General features: G+C 40.3%; 1 protein-coding gene across 6 annotated transcripts in view; it reads left to right on the forward strand.

The window, feature by feature from the left end:
* The window catches only part of Jmjd1c (jumonji domain containing 1C), a 155,257-nt gene that overhangs the window by 135,817 nt on the left and 1,023 nt on the right, over positions 1–18,417 (forward strand). For all 6 annotated transcript variants that reach the window (XM_029482357.1, XM_021173855.2, XM_029482356.1 and 3 more), the window contains 12 exons: positions 1,246–1,335; positions 1,948–2,075; positions 2,390–2,600; positions 3,002–3,216; positions 3,831–4,109; positions 6,900–7,068; positions 7,911–8,001; positions 8,635–8,765; positions 9,164–9,286; positions 11,101–11,240; positions 12,682–12,858; positions 17,505–17,636. In XM_029482357.1, coding sequence (XP_029338217.1) covers positions 1,246–1,335; positions 1,948–2,075; positions 2,390–2,600; positions 3,002–3,216; positions 3,831–4,109; positions 6,900–7,068; positions 7,911–8,001; positions 8,635–8,765; positions 9,164–9,286; positions 11,101–11,240; positions 12,682–12,858; positions 17,505–17,636 — 1,886 coding nt within the window. The remainder of the gene's footprint in view (positions 1–1,245; positions 1,336–1,947; positions 2,076–2,389; positions 2,601–3,001; positions 3,217–3,830; positions 4,110–6,899; positions 7,069–7,910; positions 8,002–8,634; positions 8,766–9,163; positions 9,287–11,100; positions 11,241–12,681; positions 12,859–17,504; positions 17,637–18,417) is intronic.

An 18,417-nucleotide genomic window follows, 5' to 3' on the forward strand; every position in this document is an offset into this window, starting at 1 on the left:
ATCAAAATGCATTTTGACAACTTTGAGATGTAACACTTCATTTTCTAGTTCTGTAGGTCTTTTGTTTTCCTTTGTCAGATTTTGGAAATCGATTTTATTTTGCTATAGTTTGTCCACCCCACAGCCTTGTCCTACGTGAAGATTTCTTCACCCTTTTTAAACATGGTGTAATCTTTATAATAAATGCAGACAGCACTGCCATAAGCTTCCATAGGGCTCTGTTTGGGAACTATATATCACTTATGACAGACCGTGTCAGTCTCTCAGGTATATGACATGTGCCTTCCTTTATGTCATTGGACTTTTCCATTGACTGCTTTCATAAACTCACAGAGAGAGGATAGGTGTGGTCCATATGTTACATAGTGTCCATCAGCTTAAGTGACTGCAGTATACACAACATTTATAGGTTCCTTTTCAGGTTTGGGAAAGAAAACTTGTAAAGGTCGCATTTGAAGTTTATTTACTAAATTAATTTCAGTTAGGATTTTTGTGAAGTAATTGTAGAAATTATGCTGAACTGCTTGAGCTTTGTACATTTTTGTTTGGTTGTTGTTTTGTTTTAGAGCCACATTGTAAGTGGCTACTTGTGTCATTAGTTCATCATGTTCCCTGAGATACATGGAGTGCCGCATGCTGTGCCTCACAGTGCAACTACATGAAGGGAGCCTCGTATAAGATCAACAGTAGCAATTAATACTGACTCTATATCGTGTCCTCTTTTTGCTGTCTTAACTGTTTTTGTGTTCTCCTTGCATGTTGGCAATAATTGTACCCATGGCTTTATACATGTTAGATACAGGCTGACCCCAAGCCTCATGCCAGCATTCATTGAACAGTAGCAAAAGAAGTCAGTGCTGCCTAAAACTTATCTCAATATAAGAAGTCTAACAGAATGTACAGCTGTTCTACAAAGAAAATAGCTAAGAGCTAAAGAAGATTAATTACAGTTTGGGATTAGACAAAAAGGAGAAGTGACCCCTATAAAAACAATAGGAGAGAATAGTTGTTTTAGAAAGTGTTATCGAACCACTCCACTATTCTTGCTGCCTCAATCAATGCTTTGATCAAGATTCACTGCGTGGTAGTTTGGGGGTTATTTTTGGTTTTGTTTTTTGTTTTTTTCTGACTTTAACAACAGAACAAAATACAATAGAAAACTACATTTTCAATTTTCTATAACTATACAATGGTCACGTTTATAATTAAAAATGTGAACTTGGAACAAGATCTGTTGTCTTACAGATAAAGAGCTGTATGCTTGGATGAAGTGTGTGAAAGGCCAGCCCCATGACCATAAGCATCTGATGCCGACTCAGATTATCCCTGGCTCTGGTGAGTCTCCTCTGTGTTAGAGGTCCTGAGCACTGTGGGTAGGAAGAGCACTTAGAGCTGTGGTAGTTGGGTGTGGCAGTTTGTGCCTGTGACCTCAGCATTTGACACGCTGGAGTGTTTATGTGTTTGAGGACAGCCTTGCTTAGTAACATACATAGCTTGTATTCATGTGTTCCTCCTCCCCCAACCCTGCCTCCCCAAACAAACAAACAAGTACCTAATAAAATGGAAAAATATGGTTTAACTAATATTGAATTGTCTTGTTCAAAATTAAAGGATCACTTAAATTTAATAAAGATTGCAGGGAAAAAAAAATCGTTCTTCCCAGACTTAGTGAAGAAAGCTGCATAGAAACTATGATGTAGAGAAATTGGATAATGGTATAGTTTGGGTCACACTGATGCTCCCTACAAAGAAGTTTTAAGTATTCTGATATCTTAATAATTGGACAGTAAGGAAATGAATATAGATTTGGTTGGTGGTTCTGTGATGCCTAGATATCTGTGATAGTACTGACTAATTCTGCCTGCTCAGAGGTTCTTAAACATAGCAAGGAGAGTGTGCTCTTAACAGCCAATGCTAATCTCTACTAACTGTTGTTTTATTTTCCAGTGTTGACAGACCTTCTTGATGCCATGCACATTCTTAGGGAAAAATATGGTATTAAATCCCATTGTCACTGTACAAACAGACAGAATTTACAAGGTGGAAATGTTCCTACAATGAATGGTGTGTCTCAAGTAAGTAGAAAAGTCTCTGTTCACACACAACACAACAGTTACAGAATTTTAGATTCGGGTGTTTGAAACTCAGGTAATACGGAGACATTGTAGATATGCTTTTAATCACAGCAGCTAGGAATCTGGGGCAGGATTGCTGTGAATTTAGTTTCTAGGCTAGCCTGAGATATACTGTGGGTCTGTCTCAAAAAGGGGGCAAAAGCTCTACTCTAGGGTTTGTGTTTCTATATTACTGTGTAAATTTCTTATGACTACTTTTAACTGCTGAGTGATTGAGGAAACAGTGGTAAATGTTCAAGTGTCTTACCTTATAGGTTCTACAGAATGTTCTTCACCACAATAATAAAACTTCTGTGTGCCTGCCTGAGTCTCAGCAGCAGAACACCCCTCAGAAATCTCAGACTAATGGCAACAGTAGCCCTGGAAGTTCTAGCACAGATAGCAGGTTGACACCTCCAGAGTCCCAGTCACCACTGCACTGGCTAGCTGATCTTGCTGAGCAAAAATCCAGAGAGGAAAAACAAGGTAACTTTGCCCACTCCAGTTTGTGCTGAAGGGCTTCATGCTAGTGTCCTTACTGCACATGGCCTGTAAATTACTTTGCTTTCTGCTTTATTTCATTGATAGCTTAGGATCAAGAAAGTATTTGTTCTTTTTTATTTGGAGCCAGCCCTCCTAAGATTGATATCAAAATTAGCTACATACTCATTTATGAATGAGGTCTACAAAACTGTCAGAGCACCATGTTATAAATTAACTATAGTTTCTGCTAGCATTTGACCATCTTTATTCACAACAGAGACAGCTAACAAGTCTGAGGTTCTGAGAAAGGCCAACGTTGTTACAATAAATAAAATGCAAAGAATCTATTGTTTCTATACTACAGTATTAAATGTATGCACAATTTTTGTTAAATTTTATTTCAGAAAACAAAGAATTTACTCTTGAAAGGGAAATCAAAGAAGATGGAGACCAAGATGCCTCTGATTCTCCAAATGGCAGCACATCACCTCCAGCATCCCAGAGCAACGAACAGGGTTCAACCCTACGTGATTTGCTGACTACAACAGCTGGCAAGCTTCGAGTGGGCTCTACAGACGCTGGCATTGCCTTTGCGCCAGTATATTCAATGGGAGCCTCAGTGAGTGTGCCAGCTAATTTTTGTGTGTTAGATTTGGTTTTGTACATGCTGTCCAAGTGCTCTAAAATTTAGCTGCCTGCACCTTCGGCCTCTACTTTTAAGTTTGGCCCTTAAGTTTATATAGAGATTTGATAGTTAGCTATGGTTCTAACAAAACAGATGCAGATGAAATAAAATGTGCTAAATTGCTAGGCCTGTTCTCATTCAAGTTGTAACTTCAGAGCTAAAGTTTTGTGTATTTTCATGTTAAGTGCTGGAGAAGGATGGTTCTGTGAGTCCGGAGAGCTCTAGGATGAGTTTTCACAAGGTGAATGTTGTGTTTGTAGTGGGGGAAGAATCAGAACCATATGCGAGTGTGCAAGTGTCTATGGCGTGCTTGCAAAGCAAGGTTTTTTAATTATCAAAAGCAGAAAGCAGAATAATTTCCTAAGAAGATGATGTTATAGATGCTTTTAAATTGTGTGGAGAATTCTTATCCCTGCATCCTTTATGGGAGGTCCACACCAGTGTGAAAACCAGGGTGCTGTGCTTCTGAGTCCTCGGAGCTGCTGGTTTGTTGCATTACCAAACTTCGGCACTCATTGTTTTCAGAAGTTTTCTGCTTTTCTTAATAGAGTGGCAAAGGTGGCCGGACTATGCCTAACATTCTTGATGACATCATTGCTTCAGTTGTTGAAAACAAAATTCCACCAAATAAAACCTCCAAGATCAATATAAAATCAGAGCCTCATGAAGAACCCAAAGAAAGCAGTCTGCCTGCCACGGACGAAAGCAATAAGTCTTATCGTGACATACCACATTCTTGGATCTGTGACCAGCATATTTTATGGCTTAAAGATTACAAGAATAGTAATAACTGGAAGCTTTTCAAAGAGTGCTGGAAACAAGGACAGGTATGTATGGCAAACTCCATGGACTGAGAAGTAGGCAGAACACGTAGTTTCTCCTATGGGGAAAAGAAGAACCACAAAATAACAGATTACCAAAATTATTATTTCTGGATTTCTGCTTTTGTCCAGATGTATGTAATTTTACAAGGAAGTAGAGTATTTGTCAAGTAGTTTTAGTTTAGTGAATAGATATTAGTAATATATTTACAAGATTAATTTTTTCTTGTTCTGATTTGTGTTTCTAGTATGTTTATATTAAAAGTAATTGTCTTGAACTGATGAAAATGTAGGTGTTTTTCCTTTCAATGCTAGAGAAGTTTTTAAAATAGTATTTTTGTTTTGTTTGGCTTGTGTGTTTGTTTTTGATCTTTAGTAGGCTTTGGGTAGAAGCAAAGTCCTGTGCAGTAAGTACTAAAGCATATGCTTCCACTGGTGAGCACCCTGCCTTCAGCAAATCTTCCATTCAGTTTTGGGTATTGGAGAGAGGGTCCTTCTTTCTGTGTAGCTTTGGCTGTCCTGGAACTCCCTTCGTAGACAAGGATAGCCTTGAACCTACAGAAATCTGCCTACTTCTGCCTCCAAATTGCTGGGATAAGAGGCATGTGCCACCACACACCTAGCCTTCATTTTATCATATCTTAAATACAAAGTTCGATTACTTCTTTGTGCCCAGATAAAACTGGTTTTCCATATGATCAAAGTTCTGACTTAATGCTTTATATGTACTTTCAATAATGTCAAGTACTTATATTCATAAAAAATTATGAACAGTCTTAATTACTGGCCTCAGAATATTAATATTGCTTAATTTGTTTCTTCCTCTTTGAAAAATTACTAGACTTTTGTTTTTATCCACTATGTGCTATCTGTATGCTTGTGTTTGTATAGTTAGTCAGTGGGCAGCTTTTTGCAGTCAGTTCTCTCCTTCCACCTTGTAGATTTTGGGCATTAGACTTGAGCAGCTCCGTTATCAGCTGCACCACGTCAGCAGCCACACTGAGGATGTCATTAGGAGGCTTTGGGAATGTGACTAAGAACCATTTCCTACCGTGATTCTCAGTCTTTCAGTGAGCACTTTGCTACTCTTTGAACTTTTGCTAGTTGCCCAAGGAAGGAGTTAATATGCACTAGTTATTGCTGAACTCTAGAACCTAGAAGAGTGTGCTAAAGAAATTCACAACTTAAAGTATTCACAATGCAAGGTTCATAAATATCTAGGAATGTTAACATACATTACAGGCAGCAGCTATGTATTATTGGATATTCCAAGATAATAATCCGAGAGGTGAGAAGTCTTATTAAGGGTTATTGAGGTATTTCAGAAGGATGATGACAGTAACTTTAGCTTCTACTTGAAATTATTTTAATATACCATTTAGTTGTCTTTTTACGGATCGTTAAATGACTTAACTGGGAGTACTTTTATATAGAAACTGTAGTATGTGAATTGCCAGCAACAGTTACCTAATATCTGGACCTATCTTAAGAGCTGAACGTGTGATTAACTGATGGAAACAATATTTAATGGAGCATTCAACTAAATTTCTTGATGGGTTTTGTTTTGTTTTTGTTTTATGTGTGTGGGTGTTTTGCTTGCATTTATGTCTGTGCCCCACTTGCATGGCTGGTGCCTGTGAAGGCCAGAAGAGGGCATTGGATCCCTTGAAACTAGAGTTACAGATGCTTGTGAACCACTATGTAGGTGCTGGGAATCAAACCCACGTCTTCTGCAAGAGCAGCCAGTGCTATTAACTGCTGAGCCATCTCTGTAGCCCTTTGATTTGTTATAAGACGGTCTCACTATGTAGCCCCAGCTGGCCTGGAACTCATTGTGTAGACCAGAGTGATTGGGGTGAATCTTAAAAAATAATCCTGTGTCATTAACTTTTTTTAATTTGAGGCATTTCTTTAATGATGAAGTTTTAATGTTTTAGAAAGTTAATGTCTTTTAGAGAGTCTTATAAGTCAGATTTTTAGTTTCTCTGTACTGTAGAACTATTTTATTGGAGTAAAAGCTGAATAATGTATCAGCCAAACAATTAAACATAGAGGTATTTTAATGTAATTTATTAGAGTTTGTAGAAGTAGTAATCTTTAGTTACTGGTATTTTTTAGTTAAACAGTGTTATAAAATTTGAATTCATGAGATCTAAAAGGCAGGATTCATTTACAGTCAATCATTCCGCTGACAGTATGGTATTCTACCTGTTCCTAGTGTTGTTATCCAGACCCTTCTAGAGGTAAAAGAACATGTGCTTGTAGTATTGTAAGTTCCGTGTCCACTGTGGTTTGATCTTTTTTTCCCCAGTGTTACTGCACAATTACAAATAGCTTATACAGCATCTATAGGAAGTTTGCCTATGAATAAAGCAATCTCCTAAAATATTTCTGCAACCCATAAATGCAATATTCACTTAACTTTCTGAAAAGTACTTTCCATTGAAATTTTCATATAAAACTGCCATTTTGTTGGGTACAGTGGCACGTGTAAATCTCTGCACTCAAAAAACTGAAGCCGGGGGACTGCTTATGCTACACTGCAAAAACCAGGTGTCAAAATACAATAGAGACCAAGTAAACAAACAAATGTCTCCATTCCTGCTGCAGCATCTTCCATTGTTCTCATTCATATGCAAGCATCGTTCAAGCCCAGAGCTATTGAGTAGCCTCCATTATTTTTACAAATTTGCCAGTAGAGCTGAAACTTAGCAGTGCCATCCACTTGCATGTACACTGAAGCTTTGAAGTGTTTAGGCACCTTTTAACTATTATTTATTTGTGTTTATTCATAAGCCTGCAGTGGTTTCCGGTGTGCATAAGAAAATGAACATTAGCTTGTGGAAGGCAGAATCAATTAGTCTGGATTTTGGAGACCACCAAGCTGATCTCCTCAACTGCAAAGACAGCATTGTTTCCAATGCCAACGTTAAGGAGTTCTGGGATGGTTTTGAAGAAGTGTCAAGTATGTTGTTTTTCACTGTTGTCTCCCCCATGTAACCTTAAGATAATACCTTGATAATGCGACTTCAATTCTTCACCTGGGCAGCATCTGTATTAACATTGTTATTCAGGAGAGAGGGACAGAGACACACACATCTGGGGGTAGTGACACACAGCTGTATCTCAGCACATGCTTAAGCAGAAAGAGACAGGGAGCTGTAGAGTCCTAGGTCATCCTTGGCTACTTAGTGAATTTGAGGCCAGCTGAGCTAATTCAGACCCTATCTATAAAAGACAAAATATTTGGAAATAAAATAGTGGTTCATAATCCTAACTCTAGTCCTGATTTTCTTTAACTTGGACATAACTTATGCTGTATTTCCTAATGGAATTTTGGTAACTCCCTAAAATTGTGGAAATTATATCGTTTATGTTAAATACTTTGAAAATTAAAAACTATTAATGTAAGACTATTCTTAATAAATATAAATAATTCTGAAGAGCCATTTCTTTTAGATACTAAAAGTAGTTCATGCATGTATCCCATAGTAAACTCTTGGGGCTGGAGAGAGGGCTCAACAGCTCTTGGAGAGGACCGGACTTTGGTAGCTCACAGCTGTCTTCAAGTAACGTCAGGTCCAGGAGATCCAATGTTCTCTTCAAACTTCCTTGTATATCCACACACACACATGAATACATGCACACAGCCCATCCAAAATGCGTTAATGCTGCTTGAATACATGAGGGGGAAAATGGCCAACCAATGCCCACGAAGCATCTACAATTCAATCATTGACATTCTTTCTCAAATTCTAATAAAAAGGCCTAAGTTATATTTTCAGTAACTAGCTTCTGTCTTTATAGAACGTCAAAAAAACAAAGGTGGAGAAACAGTAGTATTAAAATTGAAAGACTGCCCATCTGGGGAAGACTTCAAGACCATGATGCCAACAAGGTAATGTGTTGGGGGAGGTTAAGCTGGGCTTGTTCCCAGCCTATTCAGTAACTACTGCTGAACCATAGTTGTCTTTGGTTTCTACTTTTTGTTTTGTCTTGTTTTTTCCTCAATAAAGATAAATAACCCAAAAGCCTCATCAAGGTGGAGACTTGTACTGAGGAAGTATTGTTAGGGCGTTGTGTCTGCTATAGGCCTCCCTCTTTCTGGATCTTGTACCTAATCGGTTGTGTTTAGGGAAGTGTAATTGAAACATTAGTATTTAGCATGCTGTATGCCTCCCTCCTACAGTTTACACTCTGAAGGCATTCTAGAATAGTATTGCCTAGTTTGAGGAAAGGGTATTACAGTGTTCTTCACAACTTAAGAATTTTGTACCAGTCAGTGGTGTTGCATGCCTTTAATCTTAGCCCTTGTTAGGCAGAGGCAGAGGCAAGCAGATCTCTGAATTCAAGGTCAGCCTGGTCTACAGAATGAGTTCCAGGACACCCAGTGCTACATGGAGAAACCCTGTCTTAAAAAAAAAAAAAAAAACAACCTCAAAAACTAAAAAAGAAAAAATAATTTTGTCCTTCCAAATATTTTAAATGCAAGTCTATATTTTAAAAAAAAAAACTGTATTGTTATCTTTAGATATGAAGACTTTTTAAGATGTCTGCCATTGCCAGAATATTGCAACCCAGAAGGGAAATTCAATTTGGCCTCCCATTTGCCAGGGTTCTTTGTACGCCCTGATCTAGGACCCAGGCTGTGCAGTGCCTATGGTAAGTATATGTTTACATTTCTCTTTAAGTTGAGACTCTGTGGGAGGATAACAGACTGTAGTCCAGAAGCCACTTGTCCAGTGACTTTACCTGTTACTAAAACCTGTTCTTTAAGTAATGTTATTGAAACCCTTCTTAATATCAAATAATACTATACGAATTGGCAGGTAGTATACTTAAGTAATACTTCATAATTCCTCGTAACATTTCTACGTATTTTTACTGAATTGTTTTGTATGTGGCCTTTCCATTGATAGTTTTAGGAGCTAGTGTTTATCACAAGGCAAATAAACCAGACTTGTAATTAGTTTGTTGTGATAGATTGTTGTGTGGGCATAAATCTGTGCTTTATCAGATGCAAACAGTGCACTGCAGTAAACGACCTCACGTCCACACAGGTGTTGCTGCTGCTAAGGATCATGATATAGGAACCACAAATCTTCACATTGAAGCTTCTGATGTTGTCAATGTCCTAGTCTATGTCGGCATAGCAAAAGGAAATGGCGTCCTCTCAAAAGCAGGTAAAGGAACCTAAGGAGCAGCTGAGGCGAGGCTGGGGTGTGGGCTGGCCCAGATGGGAGGGGTCTGACCTTTGACACTTAAAGTTACTTCTCCTGTTCTTATGCACAAGGAATTGTAATGTTAAAGGTAGATGTTTTTATTTGACCCTTTGCTTTTACTAAGTGCTGTATTTATGAGTGCATTTTGTTATGCTGAATAGGCACCAGCTCTTGGGGGGGATGTGAAGTGCCATTTGCAATTGTGATCACATGCACAGCCTCCTCCCCCACCCCCCACCCCGGGTTCAGAAGGAAAAGAAGGCTTTTAGATACAAGCAGCCATTTTCCTGTATTCATAGATTTTACTTTCTATTCTTTAAAACTTTGTTCTACCATCTATCTAAGTCATCCTTTTCATATGTGAAGTCATGGCTGTTAACCTTTTCTCTCCACTGACTTTCTTTACAGTAGGTGTGTATTGCTTGCTGAGGGATTTTGTGCCTAGTGTCGGTGACACTGCAGTTAGAAAATAAGAACAGACTCTTCAACAATTATTTTCCTTCTCAGAAGTGAAAGTTTTAGGGGGCATGTATATATAACAAGACAAATCAACTCAAATTGTAGTTAAATTGTTGGTGTTGGCATAATATTTGCAAATTATGAGATACATCCAGCACGCTGCAATAAAGGGCCTCATTTCCCTGTCTCTCTACCTCAGTCGCTCTGTTTTCCTGCCCTCCACACACACTGCATTATTCCAGCGCATCCAGGCTTGTCTGGATATGTGGTTGAATTAACTGTTTCTCTAAGCTTTTGGCTATAAGGAAGTAGTTCTCATACACACTGAATTTGATATACATTTGACAGTAATATATGATCTCAACTTTCTCACCACTGGAAGTCTTTGAATGCTTAGCTCCTTAATTTTCCTTTTTTTTTACTACATTGAAACTCCCCCAAGCCTGTTCAGCCCAGATCCTAGAGGGTCAGTGGCACATTGGAGTTGTAGTCCTCAGCGCTAATCCAGAGATAGAAACTACTTTTGGTTCCGGTGACACATCTCTGATGCTGCACTTAGTTGCCTCTTTTATGTCAGTCCACTGTCTGTCTGTCTGTGCATATGATTGCCCTTGTAAGTGTATGACATGCGTGCAGTACTCTTTGTAGCCAGCAGAGGGTGTAGGATCCACTGGAACTGCAGTTAAAAATGGCCATGTGGGTGCTGGAACGGAAGCAAACATGGCCTCTGCTAGAGCAGCAAGGACTCTTAGCTGTGGAATCATTTCTGTGGCCCACTGTATGTTAGTACACTGTCACTGTCTCAGAGGGGGCATCAAACCCCATTACAAATGGTTGTGAGCCACCATGTGGTTGCTGGGAATTGAACTCTGGAAGAGCAGTCGGTACTCTTGGCTACAAAACCATCTCTCCAGCCCTACTTTTTTTTTTCTTTTGAAACTAAATTTCTAGCTCGAGAGTAGATTCTCTGTCTCTGAAGCAAACAATCGCGAAATCATTCTTTCTCTTCCTGTGGACACATGCGTCTCAGACTCAGGCCTTTGCTCCCCCTAACAATTTGAAATTATAAAACTAGGTTTAACAATGAGAGTACTGACCTCTAGCCCTGCAGGGGAAGAGAGAATAGTGGGTCACATTCCAGACTTTGTTGAATGGCAAATTCCACGGCAGTCCGTGCTACATATGGGGGGGGGGGATTACAAAATATACAAACAAAAGGCAAAAGAAAAGGCCTTCCGCGCGGGTAATCAGTCTTAGAAGGTTATGCTTTTAGGTAGCCGTTACTGACCCATTGAAAATAATTTCCTGTGTTTCAGGAATACTTAAGAAATTTGAAGAAGAAGAATTAGATGATGTTTTAAGAAAAAGATTAAAGGATTCAAGTGAAATCCCTGGTGCTCTATGGCATATTTATGCTGGAAAAGATGTTGACAAGATAAGGGAATTTCTTCAAAAGGTATAACTGAGACGTCAAAACATCCCACTCCTGCCTTGAGCGTGGACTGTCTGTCTTTTTGGCATTCTGCAATATACAGATCAGTTAAATAATTTTTAAGGTTTTTTTTTTTTTTTTTTAGTTTTTTGTTAATTTCAAAGGGCCCTTTATGTGGAACTGGAACAATGGCTCAGTAGTTAAGATTGCTTGGTGTTCTTTCAGAGAATTCAGATATGTTCCTAGCACCCGCATGGCAGCTCATACCCATCTGTGCCAAGGGACTGGAAACCCTCTTCTGGCCTCTTAGAGCAGCAGGCACAGATGTGGTGCACAAGCATGCATGTAGGCAAAACAGTCAAACACGTAAAGTGTAAAAAAATAAGTAAAGAGTTTTTCAGAAGTGCTGTCTCTTGGTTTTAAAGCCATTGTGTTTTGCTCATCTTCTTGATTTAAATGTTTCTGGGATCTATATAAAGAATCCTTACAAGTTACCACCTTGTACCAAAATCCCTGAAAGTGTTTTAACGTAAAATACAGTAATTGTGCTTCTTTGTTTTTTGTTTTGTTTTGTTTTGTTTTTTTGTTTTCGAGACAGGGTTTCTCTGTATAACCCTGGCTGTCCTGGAACTCACTTTGTAGACCAGGTTGGCCTCCCACTCGGAAATCCGAGTGCTGGGATTAAAGGGGTGTGCCACCACGCCCGGCAGTAATTGTGCTTCTTAAATCCAGTTTTTCATTAACTATTAATAGTTTCTTGAAATAGATTTTTGATGGGTCAGGTTGCTGTATCTACAAGAGTTACTCATTTTTGTATGTGTGTGTAAGGGCTTTTGAAATCCATGTGCATGGGGTTTGGCTTTGGAGAGAAAAGGAGGGAGGCAAATGGTTTTCTCTCATCTGTGTGGTGAGGAAGTAAATGTGAGGAGCCAACTGGATGAGAGCATCGTAGGAGGGACGTCGTGTGTCAGTGTCATAACTGCAAAGTGCTGTTAAACAGATTTCCATTCTGTAGGTCTGACTGTCCTGGAACCCACTTTGTAGAACAAGTAGGCCTTTAACTCAGACATCCAGCTGCCTCTGCCTCTAGAGTGCTGGGGTAAAACCACTACACAGCCCAGCCTTCCTTACTTTCTTAGAATTCAGAACAGTCATTAACTTTTTTGTTTGCTCTGAGGTTTATTTTCATTTTTCTGTGTATAGATGTTTTGCTAGCTTTCTTGTCTGTGTCCCTGTGTAGACAGTGACCGAGGATGCATTACAGATGTTGTGAGCTGCTGTTGCTGCTGACAGTCAAACCCAGATCCTCTGCAAGCATAGCCAGGACGATTAACCACTGGGCCGTCTCTCAGTCCTTAGCCGTTGTTTTATTAAGAGTATGAGAGCAAAAGCCCAATACAAGTAATGAAGATTTTTTTCCAGTTCCTTAAGTTGGTATGCACAATTTTATTTTAACCTATCCCAGATTTCAAAAGAACAAGGCCTTGAAGTTCTGCCAGAGCATGATCCAATCCGGGACCAAAGCTGGTATGTGAATAGAAAGCTCCGCCAGAGACTGCTTGAGGAATATGGGGTGAGAGCCTGCACTCTGATTCAGTTCCTTGGTGATGCCATTGTTTTGCCAGCAGGAACACTTCACCAGGTACATATTTATGTGATTGTAACTTCTCTGTACTGAAAAGAACTGATTTGAGGGGAAATTTACTCTGTATATAGATAAAAAATATCAAAGAATGTTACATAGGAAAATGCACATCACCATTGCATTTCCACTAGAATGGTATTTATTTATAGTATTTGAAACCTAAAGCAGTTAAACACTTTGAGAGCTTAAGCTGTTGACTTAAGCTAGATTGCCAGTTTACACATTCTCCCCACTTGGCTATGAAGAAGCTGCCCACTGCACATGCTCACCAGCTCTGTAGAGAGCATGGAGAGCAGTTGGGCTTTGAATTTGTGAACATTTTGCTTCTCAGTGGCATGCTAGGATAATTAATTCTAACATTTAATGAAAGATAGTGTACAATTTATATAGCTATCTACCCACAGAACTTACAATGTACATTAATACCTAGCATGGCAGTGATGGCCACCTGTACCCCCTGGCTAGGGAGGCTGAAACAGGAGGATCACAAATTCAAGGCCCACCTGGGCTACATAGCTTGGGGTTCGGAACAAGCAAAGAAGTAAGAAAGTAGATGCAGTTTTTGCATCAGTAGGGAGACATGCAGTGCTGGGAAGAATGGCCTAGAACCCTAGATGGCGGTGGGTAATGAAGTGTGGAAGGAAAACCTGAGGTACCTGCCTCCCAGAAGGAACCATCGATAGTGAGGGGGGGCTCTGATCAGTTGCCTTTATTAAGGGAAGTTTCTTTATTACTCTTGTCACTGTGTTGCATGTATAGTAGTGACAAATACTCCTTAGTTTTAATAGTGGGTGCTTTTTAAAAAGGTAGTCAGATTCATCATTCTTAGATCTTAAATATCATTTGTGAGACTAAAATATCACACAGTAATATGGCTTGAACTGTCCTAGAAAGTATAGGTTGGTTGTTTCTCATGGATTCATGATCATTCAGGGATGTTAATCAATGTCATTCATGTTGAGTTGGGACTCAGAGCTCCCCTATATGTCACTTATTTGTACTGCCTCATCAGAAAGTGGCTAACTTGTACATGAATGTAAATTACTTGAAGAAAAGTGTCTATGGTAGAAGAAATGTAGCAGACTGCTTTGATAATAGGGGAGAGATGTACTTGGAGGTTCTTGTTTACATGTGTAGCTTCTTAAGTATCAGGGTTATTGTGCTGCTTTGAGTCATGTGAGCCAAGCTGGCCTCCTGTCAGCCTTCCAAGTACCGGGTTGTTTGAAAGAGTCTTGCTTGTAGACCTGGCTCTCTTTGAACGCAGTGGTTTTGCTGCCTCTTGCTCCCAAATGCTGGGGTTACAGGTGTGTGCCATTGCATCTCATTTCAGTGCTGAGCTTCCAAAGATGACCATTGAGGCGGCCATTCTTTGTTATGGCACGGCTTTGTAAATTATGTACTCATGTGTTAATGTGCATGGGTATTAACCATATGTAAGCTGGCAACTTAACTCACAGTAGTACCTGTTCTTAACCACTGAGCCACCTTTCTTACCCACAATAAATACTCAGTAACTCTGGCTTTTCTTTACAATGAATTTTAGCATCATCAATAATGTTTAGAACCGTGGTCTATTTTGTTGCTAGTGAGCTGTGGCAGCACGGGGATTTGAGGAGGAGAGAGTTCGGGCTTTCCAACTGCAATACATTTGGGTTGTTTTTAATTTCAGACAATAAATAAATATAAATATTTACAGGTAGGCTTCTATACCAACATGGTCTTTCACTTGGTAAATATTGGCTAGTGGGATTTGCCTAGTTAAATGATAAATGTACAACTAGCTTTTAAGAAGCTCCCTCTGTCCTCTAAAATGGTTGGCCCTTTCCCCACGGGTGTGTTTTATTTTCTCTGCTTCCTTGCTAGCCCTTGCTCCTTTGAGATGTATTTTTTAGCCTGTGGTTGGGGTGTGAAGGAAAGGACATGGTTTGAAATGGTGATGGTGTTTTGTTATTTCGGTGGGGCTGGCTTCAGATGTGCAGCAGTCTGATGACGAATTCCTTTCTGGGAGGCTTAGTCACACACAGGTGCCATACCCCACTCCAGTATTTCTGATCTTTGGAAGTCTGGTTGGGAGGAACATGAGCTTTCACATTTCTGATAGTGATGTTACCACCTGGGACCTACACTTTGATAGATGTTCAGACTGAACCGTGTGACACTGCTTCTCTCGGACTAACACTGCCAGGACAGCAGCAGGATGGCGTTTCTAACCTCTGAGCAGTGACTGGGGAGAAACAGAGTCTCTCCCTTCCCCCCCACCCCCACCCCCACCTCCCAGTCCACAACAGGGACAGAAACAGAAAGGAAAAGAACATAAAGAGAAATATATCTTTATTAATAAGTTTGCCCTTAGTTTCTAGACTAGTTCAGCATTGTGACTTGATATTTTTAAGAGTTGCAAATTGTCTGCAGAAGAAATTGTCCAGAAGAAATGCATGGCAAAACCTTCTCACATAATATCTTCCCGACAACCAAATACTGTACCAAGATAATGAAGAACCCCTTTTTAAAAGATGACACTCTGTCTATAAAGGTGAAAGGCTTTGTTTTCCTCCCTCCCTCCCTCCTTAGAATCCCAGCCAGGATGACTAGTGGCTTGGATGGGTAAAGAGAGGGCATGAATGGAATGGGAACTCAGTGCTGTTCTGCTTTAGAGCTGGATCTCAAGCCTTCCTCAAGATACACCACATAGCGGTTATCAGAAACATACAGTCCTGTGAGCAGGAATAGAAGTTCACAGTCTGAAAAACAGTTTAAAGCAGCCATAAATTGTCAGTGCTGACACAGCCTCTCTGAGCTCTGGGCAGTGACACAAAGTTCAGAAGAGCCAGGAGGCACTTTTAAAAGAAAGTCTCTTTAAGGAAATCTCTGTCAGCACACAGCTAACCACTGGGGGAAAAAAAAAATGGGAAAGTTCTTTCCTGACCACGCCCAGGAAGAAATAGAGCCTTTTCAGAGACTCTACAAGTGGTGAGAAGGACTGCTGCAGCTCTCAGTGACCGGGACCCAGCGCTTGGGTAAAGGGAAGATGCTTACTTACCAGAGCTCACATAGTAATGTGCAGATGCCCAGCCCTCGGACTTATAGACAACTCAGAGAGCAAACCACAAGGACGGTGGATGAAGAGAATGAAAAGAACAAGACATTGAACAAAAGATGGAAGTGAGAGCTACAACTGATTTTAGGTCATGCTAGAGCTAAACATACCAAAGGTAACATGCTAAGACTCCTGAAGGACTCACTCTCCCCACAGCATGCCCAGATAAGACATAGGAGACCCAGGGCATTGGAGACTATGTAGCTGGTATGAGAGTTACTGTAGCAGTGTAAAGCATCTGTTAGACAAGACATCACAGGAGTTGGCCTCCTGTTGACTTGCCATTTATTGGCTGATTTGTCTTGGGACAGGAGCTGAGCACCTCATCCATAGTCTACTGTTGTGAATAGAGCATCTGTTCTACAGACATAAGGAAGACCCAGGGAGACATGTGAGGCTCCCACTGTTACTCTCCAGAGGAACCAGCATCCCAGTGAGCCCAGAAACAGAGCGCTTACTTTATGATGCTACCCGCTTGTCACTAGAGGCCAGTGCTTGAGTTAACCAACTCTGCAGACTTCAGCAGCTGCTCAGGTGGTCGTGTGTCCAGAGGAGGGATTGCAGCCCCTCTGGAGTCCCATCCCTATCATCAGTTAGACTCTGCCACAGTCTCCATTTCCCACTTCCTCTCTGCCTCATCTCACTCTTCCCAATTACATTTGTTTTGCAAACTTCAAAACTAGACTAAATGGAAGTGCTTAGTTTTTCAGTTGTTCCTTCTTTCCCAGGAATTTTTATGGCGTTTTAAAACATCATTTGAAGACAACCTAAAGACAATTTTAAAATCTCACATTAGATCCACTTGGGCCTTCCTTCCTCTGCTATACAAAGCATTAAGAGAAAGCAGTTATTAGGAACAAGGATGTACAGAAGGTGTAACTGCTAAACAAATGGCATGTGCTGACTGGCTCCTGAAGAAAAACCTTTTAGTCAACAACACGAATTTGAAAAACTTAGACTAAAGTCACCTGAGATCAGAGAATCTCTTTAATTGGCTAATTTGAAACAAAGGCACAAATAAAACTTCTAGAACTGTTCTGAAACTCCTGTATGGCCAGTAGATTAAGTGGAACTAACGTTCTGCCCCCGGTGCCGACCGAGTAAATGAACTAAGTTGCATTTCCTTTCTGCTCTTGATCGGAGAGTTAATACTGCCATGACCAACAGGGGACAGCAACAGCACAGACCAAGTGCTCCTTGCAGCCTCCCGTTAGTGTTTTCAAATAACACATGTTTAATAATCCACCTACACATATTGATAAATTAGGATCTTACTAGCCTCTCCAAAGGATTCCTGGAAAAGTCATTTGTTTTTATCATTTAAAAATACTTCATTTACAAAGTCACTTCACATGAAGCTTTTTGGTGACATAACTTCCTCATTAAAGTGTGGTCTTAAGCTCTGAAATCCATTTGTTGTTCTGAGAAAATTCTCTGCAGAGTTATTCTTTCTATTTATTCAGTTCACACAGCTTGGCTTTTCTCTGCTTCCACTGTGACCAACTGTTCTAAACGTTGCATTTCACCTTCTTTCCTTTTTGAATAGGTACAAAATTTTCACAGCTGTATTCAGGTGACCGAAGATTTTGTCTCTCCAGAACATCTTGTACAGTCGTTTCACTTAACACAGGAGCTGAGGCTTTTGAAGGAAGAAATCAATTACGACGATAAACTCCAGGTAAGGAGTGTTCAGAGGAGATCTAAGGTTGTTTTGGGTTTTTTTTGGCTTTGTTATTGGATGAGAGAAGGGGTTGTTGGTTTGAATTTTTTTTTGTTACCCGCCTCAAGACAGGGTTTTTCTGTATAGCCCTGGCTGGCCTCGAACTCAGAAATCCATCTGCCTCTGCCTCTGCCTCTCAAGTGCTGGGATTAAAGGCGTGTGCCACCACTGCCAGGCTTGTTTGTTTGATTTTTATACTCAGAGAGCAGGATATATGAACTCCAGCTTAGGCAGCTGTTTCTGTCTTAGCACACTAGGACAACCACAGTCAAGACAGCTCGGCTTGATGGGTGCTAATACCCACCCTGCATTTTGGTGCTCTAAGGTTGTTTTTTTTTTTTTAAAGTTTATATGTGTACATTGTAGCTGTCAGACGCACCAGAAGAGGGCATCAGATTCCATCCCATTACAGATGGTTGTGAGCTACCATGTGGCTGCTGGGAATTGAACTCAAGACCTCTGGATGAGCAGTCTGTGCTCTTAACCACTGAGCCATCTCTCCAGCTCTGCTTTGAGCGTTTATGTTTCCTGTCTTACGTTTGCTCCTCAATTCCCTTAAAATTAAAGCTATCACTTTGCTTTTTAAACAGGCATATAGTGCATGCTCTGTAGTCGCGGCACTCAGGAGGCTGCTGCCAGAGGATTGCTGAGCTACAGTGAAGTCGTGTGTGTGTGTGTGTGTGTGTGTGTGTGTGTGTGTGTGTGTGTGTGTGTGTGTGAGAGAGAGAGAGAGACAGAG

This window comes from Mus caroli, chromosome 10, assembly GCF_900094665.2.
Source record: "Mus caroli chromosome 10, CAROLI_EIJ_v1.1, whole genome shotgun sequence".
Taxonomy (NCBI): domain Eukaryota; kingdom Metazoa; phylum Chordata; class Mammalia; order Rodentia; family Muridae; genus Mus; species Mus caroli.